Here is a 21,377-nt window from a genome sequence, read left to right as displayed (position 1 = left end):
GCTTCTTTCTTGATGTGGTCCTTATATTTTGCTTTGGTATTTATTACATTTCCTGCTTATAAACTTGATACCATGAGGTGTTTATTTTTATACCAGACACAGAGTCTTTAAGGATGATTAATGTTGCAGATAGACTGTTAGCTCCTCTCTTCAGGGAACTTGCTGAGAAAAGCTTCAGGAGAAATTAATTTGACATTGGTATTTAAGAGATTAAAGTCTTTAACATTTAGGCTGTGTGGGTATGTGGTGCTCAAAAAGTAAATCTGAAAAAAAACCAAAAAACACAGGTATTCTTTTTTTTTCCCAGTTATTTTTCATGTTATCTTAATCTCATGGTTTTACTGTATGAATCCTTTAGGAACCCGAGGTCACCTTGGCTATCCCAGTTTATACTAATGTCACAGGGAACACCTAAGAAGTTCTTTTCCTGCTTATGTGGTATTTCATTCTGTTTCTTGGCCTCAAGCATTTCCCAGGCAGTTTTCTTATATGTCATGTAGATGTAAGGAGGAGAAAATGAAAAAAAATCATGTCTAAGTAAACAGCATGTCTTGAAAACACCTGTCCTGGTGTCAGGTTACAATGAGGAGGCATTATCCACTTTGGTTTAGATTCTTATAGTAAAAAGTTCTGGGAAACCTCATGTTTTAGACTTAATGTATCCATTTTTATCCAACTCTTTATTTACCTTGTGACTAAATGAGAAAAGGAGGGAGTCCTGAGAAGTCCATTTAAAGTTTCATTTTTTCCCTCTCTTAGACATAGACACATGTGACTTTGTGACATAGGTTTCCTTTCATTGACAAACGATCAGAGATGCCAAATCCCCCCAAAGAAATCCACCCTATATACAAGCATGTCTTCCAATTTAATTTCAGGATTTTTTTTTTCCAGTTTTCAGATTTACCTGAAAAGTAAGCACTCTGTTATTTAATTACTGAGAACCCTTTCTTTTTTCCTTTCTTTTTGGGTTTTGTTTTTAGAATTCTTCAAAGAACTACTTGAAAATGCGGAGAAATCCCTGAATGACATGTTTGTGAAGACATATGGTCACTTGTACATGCAAAATTCCGAGCTATTTAAAGATCTCTTCGAAGAGTTGAAGCGCTACTATGTGGCAGGAAATGTGAACCTGGAAGAAATGCTGAATGACTTCTGGGCCCGCCTCCTGGAGCGGATGTTCCGCCTGGTGAACTCCCAGTACCACTTCACAGACGACTATCTGGAGTGCGTGAGCAAGTACACGGAACAGCTGAAGCCCTTTGGAGATGTCCCTCGGAAACTGAAGCTCCAGGTCACTCGTGCATTTGTAGCAGCCCGCACTTTTGCTCAGGGCTTAGCAGTTGCAAGAGATGTAGTGAGCAAAGTCTCGGTGGTAAGTGCTATTTGCATTCTGTGTTATTGTTTTCTTTTGTTTCACGTTAAAAGAAAGTTTGGGAGATGTGGAAAAATAAGTCAGTAGAATTCCATCGTCTCAATGGCAATCGTCTTTTTCTTCTGTTCTTTTCTCATCTTTCTCTCCCCTCTTCTCTCCTACACTTCGTCCTGATACATGTGCATCATGTGGCTATAAACAATACAGCAATGAACATCTTCACGTATCAACATCATTCTTTCCTGTGGTTTCTTTGGTAGCTATTCTTAGAAGCAGGATACGTGTTCACTTTGGAACCTTAATTTAAAAAATGGATTTAGGGACTACCCTGGCCATCCAGTGGTTAAGACTTCATGCTTCCACTGCAGGAGGCGAGGGTTTGATCCCTGGTCGGGGAACTAAGATCCCACATGCCATGCAGCCACAAAAACAAACAACCAAAAAAAAACTTTCAAAAAATGGATTTAATACCTCCATATTCTTTTCAGCTCTTATTCTGCTTCTCCTTCAGAGAAAGAAACATATACAGATAGACTCCACATTTGGTTGTTTTGAGTGACTATGTTTGAGCCTGCTAGTTACAGTCTAGAAAAGAATTTCACATCCATTACTATATGTTTCCTTGTTTTAAGGTATACTCAGAGCCCTTTAGAAGACAGACCTTTCTATGACAATTAATATGGACCACCTGCTCTTGACTTAATGGCTTTGTTTATAGAATTACCAGGAAAGAGAATGGAATTGTACTAGCAGGAAAGAGCAAATGAAATGAGCCACATTTTCCTCATTTGTAAATTATAGGAATTGTACCACACCAGTATATTTCAGACTCTTCTTTGGAGCCAGCTAAGGAGGTACCTCAGGGGCCTCCTTGAGGAGAGACAAGGGAGACACAGGGTTCTTCTAGTGGGCCAGACTCTGCATCTGTGCCTTTATCTCCTGGCTGCACCAGGGGAGCTTTGCTTTCCTCAGTTGTATGTAGTAGGGTTTTGAACATGATTTCAAGGGGGGAAAGATTCTATGTCTCCTTCACTCCCCCCACCCCCCAAAAAAGATGAAATTTGAAAACCTTTTGAAGGCCTTTCCACCTCTACCCTCTGTGACTCAATGCCAGTGAAGAAATAGAATGTTCTGGAGCAAAGTTATCTTTGCAGGACTGATCATAGTGCTGTTACCTTTAGGCCCTCAAAGGAAAAGCCAAATTTTAGCCCATTTGGTTGTTTTGAGGACTGGAGGACTGGTCAAAATACAAACTAGACAGTGATACTAACAGTAAAATATAAATCCAGTGGCTTCTTAGAGAGTTCATCCAGATTTAGGGTAGCCATATAATTTATTGTCCAAACCAGGAGGTGCTTAAAAACAATTATACCCAGATAACGTGGGCAGACCAGAATTCATGGTCCCCCTAGCGAGGAACCTTACATTTACCAGAGTGAAGATAAAGAATTGTGTATTTTAAAAATTAGGTGCTTATTGGCTGTTTCATGTTAGCACTGGGGGATGTTAGTATTAGTTTGTTGGTTGCATTCCATTATTACAGTTGTGTGTGTGTGTTCCCATTTCCCAGCCATAAGCCATCAGGAAACAATTCCTTACAGTACGTTTTTGTTCACTCCTTTTCCTCCTGATATTTTCATCATAAATTGCAAAAAGAAAATTGTTGGGGCATATGAGGGGTGGGTGGGAGCAAGTAGGGAGATGATGGGTATAAGTAAAGGAATAGTCTGAATCCTGAACTGCTGCCCCCACCTCTGCAACCATTATTAATCTTGGAGATGCTCGTTTCAGAGTCCCTAAACAATGCACAGTTAATCCAGATCAAAGTTAATTACATCGTAGTTCCCCTAACACATCTGCCCTCCTTCAGCAATTCCTCACATTTATCCTAAGCAGAATAGGCAGAAAGGTGCTGCTGTGTTGTTGGGTTTTTTTTGGGGGGGGGCTGCATTGGGTCTTCTCTGCTGCGCACGGGCTTTCTCTAGTTGAGGCGAGCGGGGGCTACTCTTCGTTGTGGTGCGCGGGCTTCTCATTGCGGTGGCTTCTTTGTTGCGGAGCACATGCTCTAGGTGCGCAGGTTTCCGTAGTTGCGGCGCACTGGTTCAGTAGTTGTGGCTCGCGGGCTCTAGAGCGCAGGCTCAATAGTTGTGGTGCATGGGCTTCGTTGCTCCGTGGCATGTGGGATCTTCTTGGACCAGGGATCGAACCCATGTCCCCTGTATTGGCAGGCGGATTCTTAACCACTGCGCCACCAGGGGAGTCCATGCATGCCGTGTGGTTTTGAACGTCTATGTGCGTGTGCATGTGTGTGCCAAAGAGAAAAGCAAGGACTAGAACACCCTTTGCAAGTGTCTGAAAGTGGTTTCTTTACATTAACCATCCGCCGCTCTGAGATGATTCCTGGGAAGAAGGACCAGGCTGACACAAGCCTGCCGTGGTGTTAGCCTCCCTTAGCCCCGTTGGGGCCCCTTTAGATAACTGAGATTCCAGAACCCCTAACTTGAGGGGGAAGGTGGTGGTCGAACCAAGGAAGCAGGTTAAAAGATTGAGGGCTAGAAGTCTAGTCCACGTCATGCCACCTCCCAGGGTAAATAAACGCTCGAGGCTTCCCAGTATCGCATTCTTCTTGACATGGTTCCCAGAATTAACTGAGAACCAATAAGATTGGTTCACCACCAATAAGATTGGTGGGAAATCAATAAGATTGACTCTTCACCCTTACTTACCTGTGCAATAAAGTGTATGTGACCCATAAGGAAATAATCACAATTTCCAATGTTGCTTTTGGTATGATTTTTTTTTTTTTTGCGATACGCGGGCCTCTCACTGTTGTGGCCTCTCCCGTTGCGGAGCACAGGCTCCGGACGCGCAGACTCAGCGGCCATGGCTCACGGGCCCAGCCGCTCCGCGGCACGTGGGATCTTCCCAGACCGGGGCACGAACCCGTGTCCCCTGCATCGGCAGGCGGACTCTCAACCACTGCGGCACCAGGGGAGCCCTGGTATGAATTTTTTTTAAAGCAAGAAAGAAATTTCTGTGTACCTTAGTTTTGTCAAGTTGTTTGAGAAAGTTAATTTCCAAATATGACCCTAAATTTTTGGAGAATTGATCCCTATTCTATATTCATTGTGTTCTCATGTCTGCCTAAGAGTTGTTTGTATCGTTATATGAGAATACAATGAATACAAGCTATAGGGCTCAATTTACTTTCAGTAAAACATTACTTGCCAATTGTTCTGTGGAAAATACTTTTATGACTTAAAATTTTTTTATTATAGTTGATTTACAATGTTGTGTTAGTTTCTCGTGTACAGTTTCTCGTTACCCACGTACACACACACACACACTTCTTCATATTCTTTTCCAGTTTGGTTTATCACAGGATTTGAATATAGTTCCCTGTGCTGTACAGTAGGACCTTGTTGTTTATCTATATTACATATAGTAGTGTGTATCTTTTAATCCCAAACTCCTAATTTATCCCTCTCCCACCCCGTTCCCCTTTGGTAACCATAATTTTGTTTTCTATGTCTGCGAGTGTGTTTCTGTTTTGTAAATAAGTTCATTTGTGTCATCTTTTAGATTACATATAAAAGTGCTATCTTACGGTATTTGTCTTTCTCTGTCTGACATACTTGACTTAATATGATAATCTTTAGGTCCATCCATGTTGCTGTAAATGGCATTATTTCATTCTCTTTTTATGGCTGAGTAGTGTTCCATTGTATATACGTACCACGTGTTCTTAAGCCATTTGTCTGTTGATGGACATTTAGGTTGCTTCCATGTCCTGGCTACTGTAAATAGTGCTGCTATGAACATTGGGGTGCCTGTATCTTTTCAAATTAGAGTGTTTTTCCGGATATATGACCAGGAGTGGGATTGCTGGGTCGTATGGTAACTCTATTTTTAGGTTTGTTTTTTTTTTTTGACAAACCTCCATAACTGTTTTCCATAGTGGCTGCACCAATTTACGTTCCCACCAACAGTGTAGGAGGATTCGCTTTTCTCCACACCCCCTCCAGCATTTTTTATTTGTAGACTTTCTAATGATGGCCATTCTGATTTGTGTGAGGTGATGCCTCATTGTAGTTTTGATTTGCATTTCTCCAGCAATTAGTGAAGGTGAGCATCTTTTCATGTGTCTATTGGCCATCTGTGTATCTTTTTTGGAGAAATATGATTTTTTAAATGTTGTGTTTGTAATTGGAAACTTTAAAAAATAATGTTTTGCTTTACTACTGAGCATCTTCTTGACTTAAGGACTGACTTGAAATCAAACCCTTCAACTAGGTTGAGTTATATCTAAATTACATAATAATAAGACACTCAAGCATCAAATCAATTTCTAAAGATGCCAAAACACAAATTATGTAAAAATCTATCATCAGTGTTATGTTTCTTTTTAGAAGGCTGGAAAGGAATACTTGCATATTTGAAAAAATATTCATTACATTCATTTTTGGAGTATGAGTACCAGCTCAAAATAGATTTTAATTTAAGGTGTAGTGGTATGGGGAAGACGGTAAATGATCTGGCTATGAAAAACATATTTCAAATTGAACATGTTGAAAATAATCTACATTTGATTGAGAAAAATTAGTAAGCTCTAACAGTGTGGGGACCCAAGCAATGTTTTTTCATGTAGGAACTGTTGTCCAAATGTAGTTGACGGGTGGAACTGGAGCAACCCAAGAAATACTTTCCTTCTTTTGGTGTCCAGTAGAATTAATTACCTTGGGCCTGAAAAAGACCCTTCAGGGTGGAGAACCTCACCCACTTCATCTACAAAGAAGTCTTTAAAGTCAACTATGAAAACCACTGTGGTCTTGGGACTAGTTATGCATACTTAACTCAGAGATGTTCACACTTTCTTTTCACGAGCAGATGCCCTGCTTCTCGTTTACTTTTGCAACAAAAGGGTTGCTGTTATTTGCTGAGCAATGATTTGATTATCACTAAACCTTTTAAAGGCTATTAGCACCAGCAAGCTTAACTGACTTCAGGAGAAACTCACTTCTTACTTGAAGTATACTTGCCTTGCTTCAGTTTTTCTGGGCGCAGACATCCAGTGATTTCAGCTTACTCCATTGAGCTTTGCAATTCAAACTTCAGAAAAGTCCCTTTAATTAGGAACAGATGGTTCATGAATACCCTGGTGCTACACATCTTTGTATTACTTATTCCATCTTTACTTGTCATGGTTCATGATACATTTCTTATTTACCTGCTAGCAGCAGCAGTTTTGCCTGGAAGGGTGAAGTCTGTTGTGGTCTTTCAAAAATGCACAAGTGGTTACATGCACCGTGAAAATTAATAGCTCCTATGCCAAAGAGAGTTGCATTCTCATGGTTTCAATTAACACTGACATAATGGGGCTGTGTCTATACCCCAACCCCGAACTCCGGGGACTGTAATTAGAAATCGGTGCCTTAGCCTTGTGATGTCTAAATGACTGTCCTGCCTTGAAAACGATTTCCATTCATCCCCCTTCACTGTTGTCTATTCACAATGCCCCAACGCCTACAAGAGTACTACACAAATTAGCTTGCCATTTCCCCAAATCATTATGTCTATTTTTAAAAATGATCAATACAAAAAGCTTTTAAGTGTAAATATGTATTCAACATTTAATATTCTTTTTCACACACAACCTTAAAGACTAGAATTGCAAAGATGCTTCAACTTATCATAACGGAGTCTAATTTAAAACACAAGACTTATTTTCAAGCATTTATGCAGTTTTAGTTTTACCTACAGTGTGGCTCCAAATATTCCTGAATGAATCCTAGCTTATTTTATATCTTTTGTTATGTGTTTAAAATCCTATTATCAGGGACATAGGAGAATCTCCACCTTCTTTCTTTGCACGTTTGTGTATTGAAATCAAACCAAGTTGGGAAGTTGTTGAATAAACCCTTCACATCTCACAGCATGTTTGGGTTCCCTATCTCTTTCTTTCTTTCTTTTTTTTTTAATTTTCTTTATTTTTGGCTGCGTTGTGTCTTCATTGCTGCGCGCAGGCTTTCTCCGGTTGTGGCGAGCGGTGGCCTCTCTTGTTGAAGAGCACGGGCTCTAGGCGCATGGGTTTCAGTAGTTGTGGCACACGGGCTCAGTAGTTGTGGCTCGCAGGCTCTAGAGCACAGCCTCAGTAGTTGTGGTGCATGGGCTTAGTTGCTCCGCGGCATGTGGGATTTTCCCAGACCAGGGATCGAACCTGTGTCCCCTGCATTGGCAGGCGGATTCTTAACCACTGCACCACCAGGGAAGTCCCCTATCTTTTTCTTTGATAGTCCCCCTATCTCTTTCTTTGACCATAATTTGGGGAACGATTTCCTGTTATTTTTGTTGGGTGCTTATGTTACCAAGAACAGATAAAAATCTAGACCCTTTCTGTTTGTTTGGTACTATTGGCGGTGCAGGGGGAAAATGTTGCAGTGAATGTATGTTAGGAACTGGAAGAAACTAGAAGGAAATGTGTTTCTAACTTGAGTGCCGCATGGTGACTGCCATCACTGTGTAATGTGGCTGAAGGCTCATTCTGAATTACTGAAATGAGATCCAGGCTGTGTGAAGAGTTCTGTTCCAGGATTTCTCTTTTTTCAGGCGGCTTGCAGTAGTTTTTAATGTGGTGTTTGGAAAATGCAGGTTATTTGGTAGAAAGTCCCAATCTATATTAAGAGAGTCTTTGCAGAGAAAAGGAGTTTTCTGCAAAGGCATTTTATAGCAGAAATGGAGTGCAGATGTCACGTTAAATGTATATCCTGAGGAATGCAGGAATGAGTATTTTTAAAAGAGTCTTAATAAGTTAAAAAGGAAATGAGGACCCCTCCCCCTCCACTGACTTTTACCATGAAACATAGACTAGCTCCTAAGATCTAAATTCTTTGTTACCTTACCATTTAGAAACACCTTAGTCAGTCTTGAAGGATTTCATAAGGCTTGGAAGTTGACTATTAATGTATTGGCATTATGTTCAATAACTCAGATTGATTTTGATTTGAGTTAATAAAGGAATTTTGAGTCCAGACGATGTTCCCTTTCTATCATACTGGTCCCCCAAAGTAAACAAATCAAGCCATCTCATTCTTCTGTAATTAATGTCAAAACCTTTTTCTTGTATAAATAATATGCCACATTCTAGTAGAAATTGATCATCTCTGCTACATTTAGCTGCAAGTTTTTCAAACTGTTAAAACTTTGGCAAAATATATAGTTTCCTGTTTTGTTCCAGTAACCTCTTTGCTCTTCATGTCCAGCAGTGTTTACTTGAGCTTTTGAGTTCTTTGTGTCTACCTCTGAATATTTTTTTTTCTCATCCCTGTAGCATCTTGAACCATTGTAAGGATGTAGCATTGAGTGCATAAGTCATTATTAAAAAATCTGTCATCTCATCCATAGTTGTCCAGTCAGATATTGTTCCATGTGGAACAGTTGCATCCTAACTTGCCCATCAACATAAAAACTGATTCATCTGGTCAATAAATTTGAAACCTGCAAATTCTCACTAGAAAATATCCAACCCCAGAGCTGAGGTATTCGCTGTGTGTGGATACCCTTTGTTAGATCTGGGAGCTATGCAGAAGGACCAGCCCCATGTGCTGCCCTTAAGGTTCCGATAGTCTGGCACTCAAAAGATATACATCAAGGAAATTGAGTGTACCTGCTCTAGGACAAAACTGCCCCAGTTCAAATCTTGGCCATCTACTGGAAGATGTTGTGTTTGTCCCCTAACCTCTTTGGGCCTCTGCTTCCTCATCTGTGAAATGAAATAATAATACTCATCTCCTATGATTATTTTGAAGCTTAAATGAGTTAATACATATAAAGTACTTAGAATGGAGCCTGGCACATAGTAAGTACTCTATATCGTAAAGCAATAAAGTCCAATAAAAGCTATCAGTAGAAAATTAATTCTGACATCGAACAGAATATTTTTCTCTTCAGTATTAACATCATGACCTTCAGGATCATGAAACCATAGAAACTGAATAAGCATTTTCTGTCTGAGACCATTAACCCATTCTTTATGTCAGTGGTTCAAAGGAGGAAGGGAGGAGTGTACAGTTTTCCTTTTCCTATTCTTTCTAAATATCATTTTGAGAAATAACTATTGAATTGCTAAGTGAGGGCTGAAAAATCTGACTTTTATAAAAGCAACCATAATTAACCCCTACCCGACTCCTCCCCCAGCCCCAAGGATTCTGGAAGTCACATCTGGGCTCAACAAACCCTTCTAAATAAAAGGAAAACATGAAACGTTAGTCAAGACCTGTGACCCAAAGGAGTAATCACACTGATCATTTTAAGTGGCACGGCATGCCATAGAGAATCGGTACGTAAGTGAGGATTAAAGGAAGATCTTAGAGTATGGTTACCCATTTTGTTAATCCCTATTGTGGCATGATCTACCACTGAGTCTTGGGTCTTCTGGTGTAAATTATTTCAGTAAGTAAGTTAGTTGGGGACTTGAGAGAAGTGATTGATTTTGAGTGTTACAAGGGAGTAGAAGGTGAGTGAAGTTGAGTTTATATTCAAAATTATTAAATCCCCAGAACACAGTATGACTTAGTGTACTATTATATCTGCTTATGAGTCTACTATTATATCTGTTTTCGGGTGAAAGGTTTGCCCCTGGCATGGTGGAGAGACCACTGAGAGCTTGTAATGGAGCACCCTTGAGGGCCATCAGTGGATCAAGGAAATGCTACATTTTGCCAGAAACTCCACAGGAGAATTTAAATTGAAGTACTGTATACTATTAGGCTTTTTCTTCCCAGTGCAATAGTATTCCTTTGGCTTGTTGACCATCCTACATTGCTCTTTACCGAGAAGCCATAGATGATTCCAAAAGAGAGACAGCCATTTTGTTTGTCCACTGGGGTAGTCCAGAGTCAGAAAGGAGAGCTGGTCCTTAGTACTCTGTGTTCACCATCCTGAACTTGGTCAGGTCAGTGAGAATGGGGACCCAAGACCTGGGGGGTAGTCCCATCACTTCTTCCGGGGGAGTGAGCATTGCAGGGGACCCCTATTTCTTTAGTTCTCATGACTGTTTTAAAAACCTTTGTCTTTCTACTTTATCCCACACAAGGGGTTTATTTCCCAGGTTCTGAATTCCCTTCATGTAAAAAACAGTGCATGGTAGTCTGATTAGTGGTTGTGAGACAAAAGACAGATTTTCTCTAACTTTGGTATTTCATATGTCCTTTCTCATCCCAGTTTTCTTATAACTTCCCCAGTTCTGGTATTATTTAGTGTTTCCATAGCATGTTATAGCTGAGTTCCTTGTGATCATTTTTAGTAGTTACACAACAAATCATGTACAGAACATGAGCCAGTACTTAGCCAAAGAATGAAATGGAGAAACTCTGCCAAACCCAGCTTCATAATCTTCCTTTAATAAAACTCTACTGTGTCATTTGGTTTGGTCTCTCTTTTAAAACTTGAGGCTCCATCAACCTATTTTAGGATACTCCTGTAAGGCCTACTGCATAAATGATTTGACTTACAGTTGAACCAAGGATGTAGTGAACCCCATCCTAGAGTTAAAAAAGAGAAATAAAGGGAAAGGACTTCTTTGGCCAAAAGTGTTTCTCGAGCACAATTGTGGAGTTTTAAATTTTTGTTTATTTCCAAAAGGTCTACACCATTTGGAAATTTCTTTGCGTTTTCTAGGACAGGTCTCATAGTCTAAAAATTCCTACTTGCCTTGCTACCTAATCACAAATGCATTCTAGAATAATCCCTGGCACATAGTAGGTGCTCAGTAACTGCTTGTTGACATGTTAACTTTTTACATTGTTTTCTCGCACAAGTCCATTGTTTCCTGATAAGCATCATAATCAAAAAATGCCATGCACTAACCTGGATTTCACAGACATTTTCATAATAACTCTTTACCTCTCCAAAATCCAGCCATTTTGGCAATCTCACCAATGTGGAACCTAATTTAAGATAAAGCAGAAATCTACCGATGCTTAAGATTCGAGTTTCATATATTCAGTTTAAAGAGGCAGGGACACATGATATATGTGGGAAATCGTTTCAGTGTTTGCTAAGGTGCAGTGCTAGAGTCATATACAGTGAGGTGGCTGCCCACAAGTCACTTATTCTCTTTGGCTTTGGTTTTCTCATCCCTCAAATGTGAGAGCTGTACTCAGTGATCTCTAGGGCCCCTTCCAACTTCTATGATTGTCTGGCCACCTCCTCTCTCCAGGCCTGTTTGTTCCTCTGTCCAGTGAGGGGGTGGGAAAGTATCAAAGTCCTAACTCTCTGTGACTTTAAAGGCATGCTCTTGTTGCTATCCAGGAAACCTAGCTATCCAGATTGGCTATTCCTCCAGGGTATTGGTTAGCCGAGATTTTACTACCCGTTAATACATAGTTAAAAGGACTAATTTACTGCCTAGGAAAACATTTGGCACTGGTTAAAACTGTGGAAAAGTCCTAATTGTTCGCAGGGAACCTTGACTTCTGTATATACAACTACCGTCTTGTTGGATGTTCCTCCCCCTTTTAGGCTAGAGTTCTGTTTGAGATAAGAGGGTGTGTGTGTGTACATCAGATAGGAGCCTAACAGTGTGAAGTTTTTCTTCTGATGGTGCTAATCCCCCATTCCTGTCCCTAAGGCTACTGTTGATAAGTGGTATCCAAAGTTGCGCTCCAGAGCAGGTGAAGTGCACTGCTGGACTGCCCTGCATCCCAGCATCTGTTCCCTGCGGTGGTATCTGCTTTCAGAAGCCTCTGTTTGCAGAGCTGGTTGGTACTGATAGAGAGGAATGCACTAATCCTCTGATATTGACTCCAAAAAGGGAGGGTGGGGCAGAGAGAATGAGAACACAGGAACTCTTGGGGAGCTGCCAGTTTGTGATCCTGGCCATGATCCTTTCTAAGCATTGATGGAAATGAGTGACAGGATGGGATCGGCTCTTCTATGCCCAAGACAATTGCGCCCTATAGAAGTGCAATTGAAAGGTGAAACAATTGAAGAAAGATGAAACCAAGTCTCGTTTCTCTACAGAGGACCCCTAGCCCAATCTGTCTTCGGTGCCGCCTGCATCCTTGCCTCTTCCCTTGCTCATGAACTTTCAGTAGCTCCCTGTGTCCTGCCATATGGTGTCTTGATTTCTGCCTGGTTTTCAATCCCCTTTACTGTCTGGTCACATACACAGCCCTTCCTGTACTCAGCCAACCTTATTTCCCATAGTTCCTCAACCCCGTTCTAAGATTCCACGGTCTGCTCAGTACCATGTATGCTTTGGTTCATTTCATTCTTCCTAACTGCGATGTTCTCCTTTCATTTGATCATTGAAATCCAACCCCTTCTGATTAGCAGATGCAAACTATTATATGTGGGATGGATAAACAACAGGATCCTACTGTACAGCACAGGGAACTATATTCAATATCCTGTGATAAACCATAATGGAAAAGAATAGGAAAAAGAATATAAATATGAGTCACTTTGCTGTACAGCAGAAATTAAACACAACATTGTAAATCAACTCTACTTCAATAAAAATTTTGAAAATAAATAAATAAATCCAACCCCTTCTTCAGAATTTAACTGAAGTCCCACCTCTTCATTAAGTGTTCCCTGAGCACTCTGTGCTGTACTGCTCCCAAGCCTTGGACGGCCTTCACAGAACCCCAGGTTCAAATTTATTCACATTCTTCCCTGTAGGATACATTAATTTTGTCTTCTGTGCAGCTATTGGCACAGAAGGGAGTACACACGAGGTACCCTTCTAAACGTTGACTGGGGGCTTACGTTTGAAAGGGCAGTCTTGTAGTCAATGTGTCTGAAGAGAAGATGTGCTTGAGTTCCAGTCTGGCAAGGCAAACACAGTGATGGGAGAGGCCACAGCTGGCCATGGATGGCGGACAGGTAAAGACCACCTCTACTACTGCGTCTATGGCGATCCTGGAAATTTATTCGTAAAAGGACTTTGAAATCATCGAGCCATTTAAAATGAGTGCGAGGAGTTGAGTGTGTGTGTGATATGCAACTTTGTTGTTTAAGGTAATTCAGTGTTCATCCCTACCTCCGCCTTCTTCCCAGCATACCCCTTTTCTTTATCTAATTTTGCTCTTCAGGAAGCAAGCCAGGCCTGCTAAATGTGACCCATCACGACTCATTCTTAAGGGAAGTTCATGGCCAAGCCTTCAAAGTCAACTTGATAGACTTGCAAGTGCTGTGTCTATCTTTGCCCCACCGTTGTCTTTTTCTTCTCCCAATTAGGTAAATCCCACAGCCCAGTGTACCCATGCCCTGTTGAAGATGATCTACTGCTCCCACTGCCAAGGTCTCGTGACTGTGAAACCCTGTTACAACTACTGCTCTAACATCATGAGAGGTTGTTTGGCCAACCAAGGGGATCTTGATTTCGAGTGGAACAATTTCATAGGTGAGCAGACAATTCATGTATTTCTGTTGCTATTGATTGCTAAGCTTCTGGCCACAAGGAATGTTTTATTTATTTTTTAATTTTAATTTTTTTTGGCCATGCCACGTGGCTTGCGGGATCTTAGTTCCCCGACCAGGGATTGAACCCAGGCCCTGGCAATGAAAGCACAGAGTCCTAACCACCGGACCGCCAGGGAATTCCCCAAGGAATGTTTTAATTGTCAGCGATAAATTTCTGTTCGTTATGTAGTGTTTGCCAGAGTTCTAACTGTACTCAAAGGTCACACTACTCTACAGGTAAATGTTCCCTTGAACTAATGGTGGCATTTCTGAAGACATTAGACAGACATTAGACACAGCGAATACCAAGTTTTAATAACAAGAAAGTGATTTTTTGACTTTTTCCCCCTAAAGGTCAGTTTTAGTTCTGCATCATAGGCTGGTATCCATGTAAATGCTGGAGTACAGCCATCACTGAGCTGTGAAAGCGGCTTTTCAAATGTTATATCTGTTACATTGCAACCAAATCTTCTGCAAACGGCCAGATACCCACTGGGTATTTGGATCAGGTGCAATCTGATTGTGGAAATTTAAGGGTTATGTTTCTGTAGAGATTTAACAATCACAGACTGCTCTGGTGAGAATGGAAGGACTTTTGTCCTGATAATTTTAGAGGTCAGTGTTCTCGTCTACACCTAAAACTTAGAAAACCATTACTGGGAACCCAGACAGCAATGGAAATAAAGTGGCCTGTTTCTAAGAACGTTAATTATGATTTATGGGAAAGGACAAATTATGGATGATTGAAATATCCAGTCATCGACTCCCTCGATGCCTGCTTAATGCATATGGGAATCCCGGAATGTTAGTGGCGGTTGTTGAAGCTGCTAGTGGTGGGGCTTCACCCACATACTATCAGCACCCCAAAACAAACTCAGGTTTTTCTCCCAGTCACATTTACATAATTGTAGAATTTGAGTGTCTTTTTAAGCACCTATTTTTCACTTATTTGTCCACATCATGGGAACACGTATGCAATTTGCTGAGGGTTTTGGGGGGGAGGGGAATGCGGGGATTCGAGCCGGGGAATGCTGTTTAGTCTGCATGAGAGCTGATTACCATATTAACTCTGAAAGTGCATCAATAAATTGGCTCCAACAGATTCTTGAGAACACTGACACAAGGGGGAAAAAAAAAAGATGTGAATATTAAACGCTTCAGCACAATTGTAGCCTAAATAGCTCAAAGCTAGAAGACCTGAAAAAATCTTCCACACACAGAAAAGCAGAATCCCATGAAAGGGAAGGCATAAGACCAGCCAACACACACACGCACAAATGGCACATCATGCCCAGAAAGAAGCCATGGGAGAAATTGTTGCTGGCAAATATTTCCCATGGAAATAAAAGCCCATGGCATTTCTAGATCTAAAGTTGAAAGTTTTTTCTTTCTCTCTTTTTTAATCCCACTCTCACCCCCACCCCAAATGTCAAGTTTGCAGCTCACTTTTGCTAAACTCATTTTTAGAAAACAAGATGGTTTGCCTTTTCGCTTTCCCCTGTAACATCTAATGAACTAGTTCCCTGGGCAGAGCTGTAGCATTTGCTATACAGTAGCAAAAATATCTGGTGACAGTGATCTAGTTTGGGTAACTTTTCTACAGGCACATCAGGAATGAAGTACACTATTCTGTTCTTCTAATGTGTCTGACAGAAACTATAACTCAGAAACTCGTCTTAAAATACAAATTCTTCTACATATTTTTTCCAAGAGTCTGCAGGTCCATATCAAAACCATACTTTGGCTTGCTTAATTAACGTCTTCAACCAGGTACTCTAAATCAAGGAGGACTTCCCTTGCTGCCCCTATTCTTGCTGTGTGTTTTACAAATTACATTTGTTATCTTTGATGAAACAAAAATTCAACCCAAGTGGAAATTGGTACGATTACAGAATCAATTTTCTGCAGTTATTTTAAATGATACTTTCTGGAGGGTGGAAGAATATAATTATATCTAAACTTCATTTTTAATGGGTGTTTTATTATTTATTTCTAATAAGCTGATATAAAAGGCCAGGAGTAATAGACATTGTTAATCTCCAGTGCTTTTTCGTGGATTTTCACAAGGGTTTAATTAATTTGCTCTGTGGTTATAGAATTCAGTCCCAATTTACATACCTTTGCCATAAGTTCTTTTTCTTTTTTCTTTGCAAGGAATTTTCCCCCCTTAACATGACTGCAGTTAATGAATGGGCAAGGGCTCCCCCCCCCACTTCTTTAAATCAGATGTTGGGGTTAAGTCAGGAAACTGCCTTTTGTTCATCCAGTCAGGTCGCGAGGCTGAAGATTGGGTTTCTGATTATCGGTGGCACAGTGCAAGAGGAATCGCTTTCCCTAGTGAGAAGGGGCTGCTTTGTTGCCCGGGTGGCGGGGGGAGTGTCCTGAGCACTAAAATCCTGCAGTTGGACTAGACCCTTTGAAGAGACTAAGGATGAGTTTTCCAGCTCTGCCTTCTTGCTGCCGAGCCTTCCTGTCCCTCTCTTGAACTGTACCTATTAAACTGTCGTCCACCTTTATCAAGGTGGATCCGAATAGTCAGAACACCTTGGACTTGGCTTCGTAAGAGGTTGGTTACAGGAAACCTTCTTTTTGAAAAATACTCCCACCACCACCACGACCACGAAAGTCAGTTTCTGGGGAATCATAAATTACGGGTAGGTGCAACTTGCTCTCTGTCACATACTGCCGTCGTGGTAACATTCATTTGACTCCTAGCCACCCTTATGAATGTCATATGTCTGCTGCCACTGGGAATTTAGTATGAGGGGGTCGGGATTGCCAGCTGGGACGTCAGCCAGTTCCTGGCAAGAGGCAGGAGCCAGTCAGATACCCCGCAAAGGGAGACCTGCAGCCTAGATCCATCAGAAGCAGCAACACCGGACCAGCCATCGTGGGACTCGCCTTGGGGCTTCTCATCAGGGTCGTCCACTTCTATGGAGGTGCCCAGTGGATAGCCAGGCAGGACTTGCCCTGGGGCTGAGGGGCGGCTTTGGCTTCCGGGCTGCAGCCTCCAGGCAGACCACAGCCTCACTCGCATTCTTCAGTCGCGGGACACGCAACGCCACGGCACCGCCGCAACAAGGGCCTGGCCCCTCTCCCTTCCCAGGCCCTTGTGCACGGCCGGCTGGCCTGGAGTTGACAAAGACACCAAACAGCCAGAAGAATTGGGGTTTATGCTCCCTTTCACAAACACACGAACACGTTCACGATCTGGCCTTTCCTTCCCACTAGGGAAATAAGTAGTGACGAGGTGCGCCGTTTCCTTCCTGTTGAAACCTCTGTGTTTGAGATGTTTATGGTCTGTCCCTTCATAATATTTTTCTCTGGAGCCAGCAACTCCTTCTCGGCTCCGAAGGCATGTGCTCTCTGGACGTGGCAGCCCTGATGCTTCGACAATGATGAACACGTTTAGGTTGTGCTCCACTTGTTTACAAAAGTCCCCTTTTGCTAGCACATCAAACGCATTTTTCCTCTCCTCGAGCACAATGGTATATTCATGCTGGCAGCCTTTCCTTAGAGGTTGGAAGTGTCCGTTTATTGGCGCTTACCACAATGCAACCTGAAACTTCATTTGTTATGACTTTCAAAAAAAATTGCATTGCACGGACATCTATCCGTGGTTTGTGACATCGGAACTGTAGTTGAAAGAAATGAGCCCGTGCTTTAAAATGTTGGGTTGCATTTGTTCTCGGGGGAAGGTGAAAGGTCGCTGACCAGATCTGGGTTCACTGATCTGCTGATGCCAGAACTCCTTTCCATCAGCGAGCTTAGGTAGAAGTTCAGCTGTGGCCTGCACTTTGAGAGAGACACACCATCTTCTAGAAACTCGCCCTTCTTTCTGGCAGGTGTCCTTGGACTACCTGAAGGCTGTGAAGAATGTGAGCCTAACTCTCCTTTAAGGGGAAAGAACAAGTTTAAAAGTTCACTGCTTGTCATGAATGAGGCATCCTTTTTCTCATTTGGAGATTACCTTTCCAATTTCTTCTAATTTTACACAATAAGTATCAGGGAAAAATACTAAATCGCATAATCCCAAGAACCATGGATGACAAGAAACCCCAAACAGCGCTTTTCATTTAAGAGATTCAATGTGTCCTAAAAAATTCTAGACTCCTCCAAAATGTAAAAGTGGTTTCCAGAGTAATTAGTGAAGACTCATATTTTGAACACATGGATTTTGTGCCCTGTCTTGGGTTGTCTTTTCATTTGAATAAAAAGAGGTACAGGGCTTCCCTGGTGGCGCAGTGGTTGAGAGTCCGCCTGCCGATGCAGGGGACACGGGTTCGTACCCCGGTCTGGGAAGATCCCACATGCCGCGGAGTGGCTGGGCCCGTGAGCCATGGCCACTGAGCCTGTGCGTCCGGAGCCTGTGCTCCGCAACGGGAGAGGCCACAGCAGTGAGAGGCCCGTGTATCGCAAAAAAAAAAAGAAAGAAAAGAATTGGTGTGCCAGGATGCGAACTGATTTATGTTTTTTTTTTTTTTTTTTTTTGTGGTACGCGGGCCCCTCACTGTTGTGGCCTCTCCCGTTGTGGAGCACAGGCTCCGGATGCGCAGGCTCAACCACTGCGCCACCAGGGAGGCCCTTGATTTATGTTTTTGACTCTTGTAAATGGAACATGAAATGACAAGAAACGTGGAGGTCTCTGGGAGAACTGGCATGTTATTCTGCTTCCAGCCTTAGGTTTGTCAGCTGGGAGCTAGCTCAGAGCCGTACAACGACAGTCACTGACACATGGAGGGATGAATAATCAGTGTGTTAGAAGGTTCCCGATTGGGTTTCCTTGCTGTGGAATAAAGCCTTCATCTGGTCACTTCACACTCTAGAGAGCTAGTGGTACATGCTGACTGAATGAAGTTCTGTGTCATAGAAATAGATCTAAAAGCATGAATTAATGATGATCATGCCTCTCCCTGCCCCCCGCCCCCCCAGCACCATCCCCCAAGGGAAACAAAGACAGTAAAATAATCAGACTGATCACTCAAGGCCAAGCTAATGATTTCCTTTGTATGCTGTATTGTTCTGCCCCAAACCTCATGTTAGATGCTATGCTGATGGTGGCCGAGAGGTTAGAGGGTCCTTTCAACATTGAATCGGTCATGGATCCCATCGATGTGAAGATTTCGGATGCTATTATGAACATGCAGGAGAACAGCGTGCAGGTGTCTCAGAAGGTAAGGAAGGCCGGGTCCTGCAAAGGAGAGGAAGGCATCGCTCCAGCCTGCGATGTCACTTCCATCACGTGACCACACTTATGCCAATACAGGTTTTCCAGGGATGTGGACCCCCTAAGCCTCTCCCAGCTGGTCGGATTTCCCGTTCCATCTCTGAAAGTGCCTTCAGTGCCCGCTTCAGACCCTTTCACCCTGAGGAGCGCCCAACCACAGCAGCTGGCACTAGTTTGGACCGACTGGTGAGCACTTTGGCAGGAATGGCCGTGTTTAATGACAAAGAACTGAAAACATTTGCTCAAAATGCATCTTTATTTGGGACGCTTCCAACTGTTGGGTCTTTTCAAGTGAAAGTTTTCCAGCAACTTGCACAGGGATGTCAGTGAATCTGCCTCTTTGATTCCCTAGCTCAGAAATTTCATCCGTAGGCTAACAAGTGGGGTGCGCTGAGGCACATCTGAACACCTGCCTTTTGTTTCACAGTGTGGGTAGTAACACATAGGCTGGATCCTGAGTTATAAAAGCCCGCGAGAAGAGACTGTGTCTTATCAGTGTATCTCCAGGGTGTGAGAGCCGGTGGGCCTCAGATGGCGGTCCTAATGTAGAGTGAGAATGGACGGTGGATCTAGGCACTAGGCAACATTTTTTTCACAGAGCTTCTATTTCACCTGTTAATTCTTTGGGTGATTTTATACATTTTACGTATCAGTGTGATCTGCATTTTTCTCTTCTGATTACAGAGAGACTCTGGAGATACTTTGATGAAAAAGGCACATGTGTAGGTGGTTTTGGGGTTTTACAGAGGTCTCTTTTTCTCTCTCTCTCTTAATGAGGTTACTGATGTCAAGGAGAAACTGAAACAGGCCAAGAAGTTCTGGTCCTCTCTTCCTGGTAACGTGTGCAACGATGAGAGGATGGCTGCAGGGAACGGCAATGAGGATGACTGCTGGAATGGAAAAGGCAAAAGCAGGTTAGCCTCCCTCGAACGGGTGTGCAAGCTCTCCCTTCCTAGATGCCCGGAGACCTTTCAGAGAAGGTTTGCTCAGTTGTTTAGTCGAGGCAGCATGAAGCATTTCACAAGTAGGTGGCAACAACATGGAAGGCTTCTAGACATTCTTAGGAATTGGCTCTGCTGAAGAAGTGTCGGGAAGGCCCCCAGCTACTTGCAAAGAGTTCTGGGGCAAAGGTTTGTGACAGTGGTTATAAGCTGGTGTTACAGCTGCAATGAGGGATTGAGCTGTTTTAATAGTGTCATTATTTTTAATGTTTTATACCTGTGGTCCTGTGCTCGATGGCCTGGCCTCATAAAGTACCAGTTCTCCGAAGGTCTCATTCTCTTACTTGATGATGCTCTGTGTCCCTCCCCTACATACTCAGTAAGTTAGACAAGTACCTACTTCACTCTGACCCACCAACCTCCCCGAAATGGGTAGTTTTCAAAAAGTTCACAGTCATATTGGAGAAACATAATGTATACCCAGGAAAAGGAGAGATTCGAGTTATTCGAAAGGCAAGCACTTGCATTTCATTGCACTCAGTGGAAAATACTAGAGCCTAGGCAGGAATCTTTGACTATCTTCTGTAACTTTTTGTTTTACTGATCATGTGAATGGGGTCATTCCTCATTGCAGGTACCTGTTTGCAGTGACAGGAAACGGATTAGCCAACCAGGGCAATAATCCGGAGGTCCAGGTTGACACCAGCAAACCAGACATACTGATCCTTCGTCAAATCATGGCTCTTCGAGTTATGACCAGTAAAATGAAGAATGCTTATAATGGGAATGATGTGGACTTCTTTGATATCAGTAAGCATTTGTGCTTCTAAAGGACAAATTGTTGTATACCTTGTGATGAGAAGCAGCAGAGTGAAATCTCTATTCCATTGTTTTTGTTTTTTTTTTCTCAAAAATAGGTGATGAAAGCAGTGGAGAAGGAAGTGGAAGTGGATGTGAGTATCAGCAGTGCCCTTCGGAGTTTGAGTATAACGCAACTGACCACTCTGGGAAGAGTGTCAGTGATAAAGCCAGCAGCGCTGGGGTCCCCGCTGGGGCCCGGCCCTACCTCCTCACTGTCTTCTGCATCTTGTCCCTGGTTATGCAGGGAGAATGGAGATAATTCTCAACCTTAGAGAAAAAGTGTTCTTCATCAAAAAGTTAAAAAGGCACCGGTTATCACTTTTATACCATCCTAGTGACTTTGCTTTTTAAATGAATGGACAACAATGTACAGTTTTTACTATGTGGCCACTGGTTTAAAAGATGCTGACTTTGTTTTTTCATTCAGTTTTGCGGGAAAAGGGGACTTGTACGTAAGGTCGGTCCTGCTTCCTCAGAATCATGTTAAATGTGGCTAACAGTGTAGGTA

The 21,377-nt window shown here is 42.3% G+C and overlaps 1 protein-coding gene across 1 annotated transcript in view; it reads left to right on the top strand.

Moving 5' to 3' along the window:
* GPC4 (glypican 4) overlaps positions 1–21,128 on the top strand; it is a gene marked incomplete at its 3' end in the record, with an annotated part of 107,590 nt that extends 86,462 nt beyond the window's left edge. Inside the window, exons 3-9 of the mRNA XM_079727448.1 lie at positions 984–1,375; positions 13,616–13,781; positions 18,884–19,014; positions 19,107–19,253; positions 19,845–19,981; positions 20,643–20,818; positions 20,926–21,128. Of these exons, the coding sequence (XP_079583574.1) occupies positions 984–1,375; positions 13,616–13,781; positions 18,884–19,014; positions 19,107–19,253; positions 19,845–19,981; positions 20,643–20,818; positions 20,926–21,128 (1,352 nt within the window). The remainder of the gene's footprint in view (positions 1–983; positions 1,376–13,615; positions 13,782–18,883; positions 19,015–19,106; positions 19,254–19,844; positions 19,982–20,642; positions 20,819–20,925) is intronic.
* Between the last annotated feature and the right edge of the window lie 249 nt (positions 21,129–21,377).

This window comes from Hyperoodon ampullatus, assembly GCF_949752795.1.
Source record: "Hyperoodon ampullatus genome assembly, chromosome: X".
In the NCBI taxonomy this organism is placed as follows: domain Eukaryota; kingdom Metazoa; phylum Chordata; class Mammalia; order Artiodactyla; family Ziphiidae; genus Hyperoodon; species Hyperoodon ampullatus.
The sequence above is the reverse complement of the archived record's forward strand: the minus strand, read 5'-3'. Positions and strand labels throughout refer to the sequence as shown.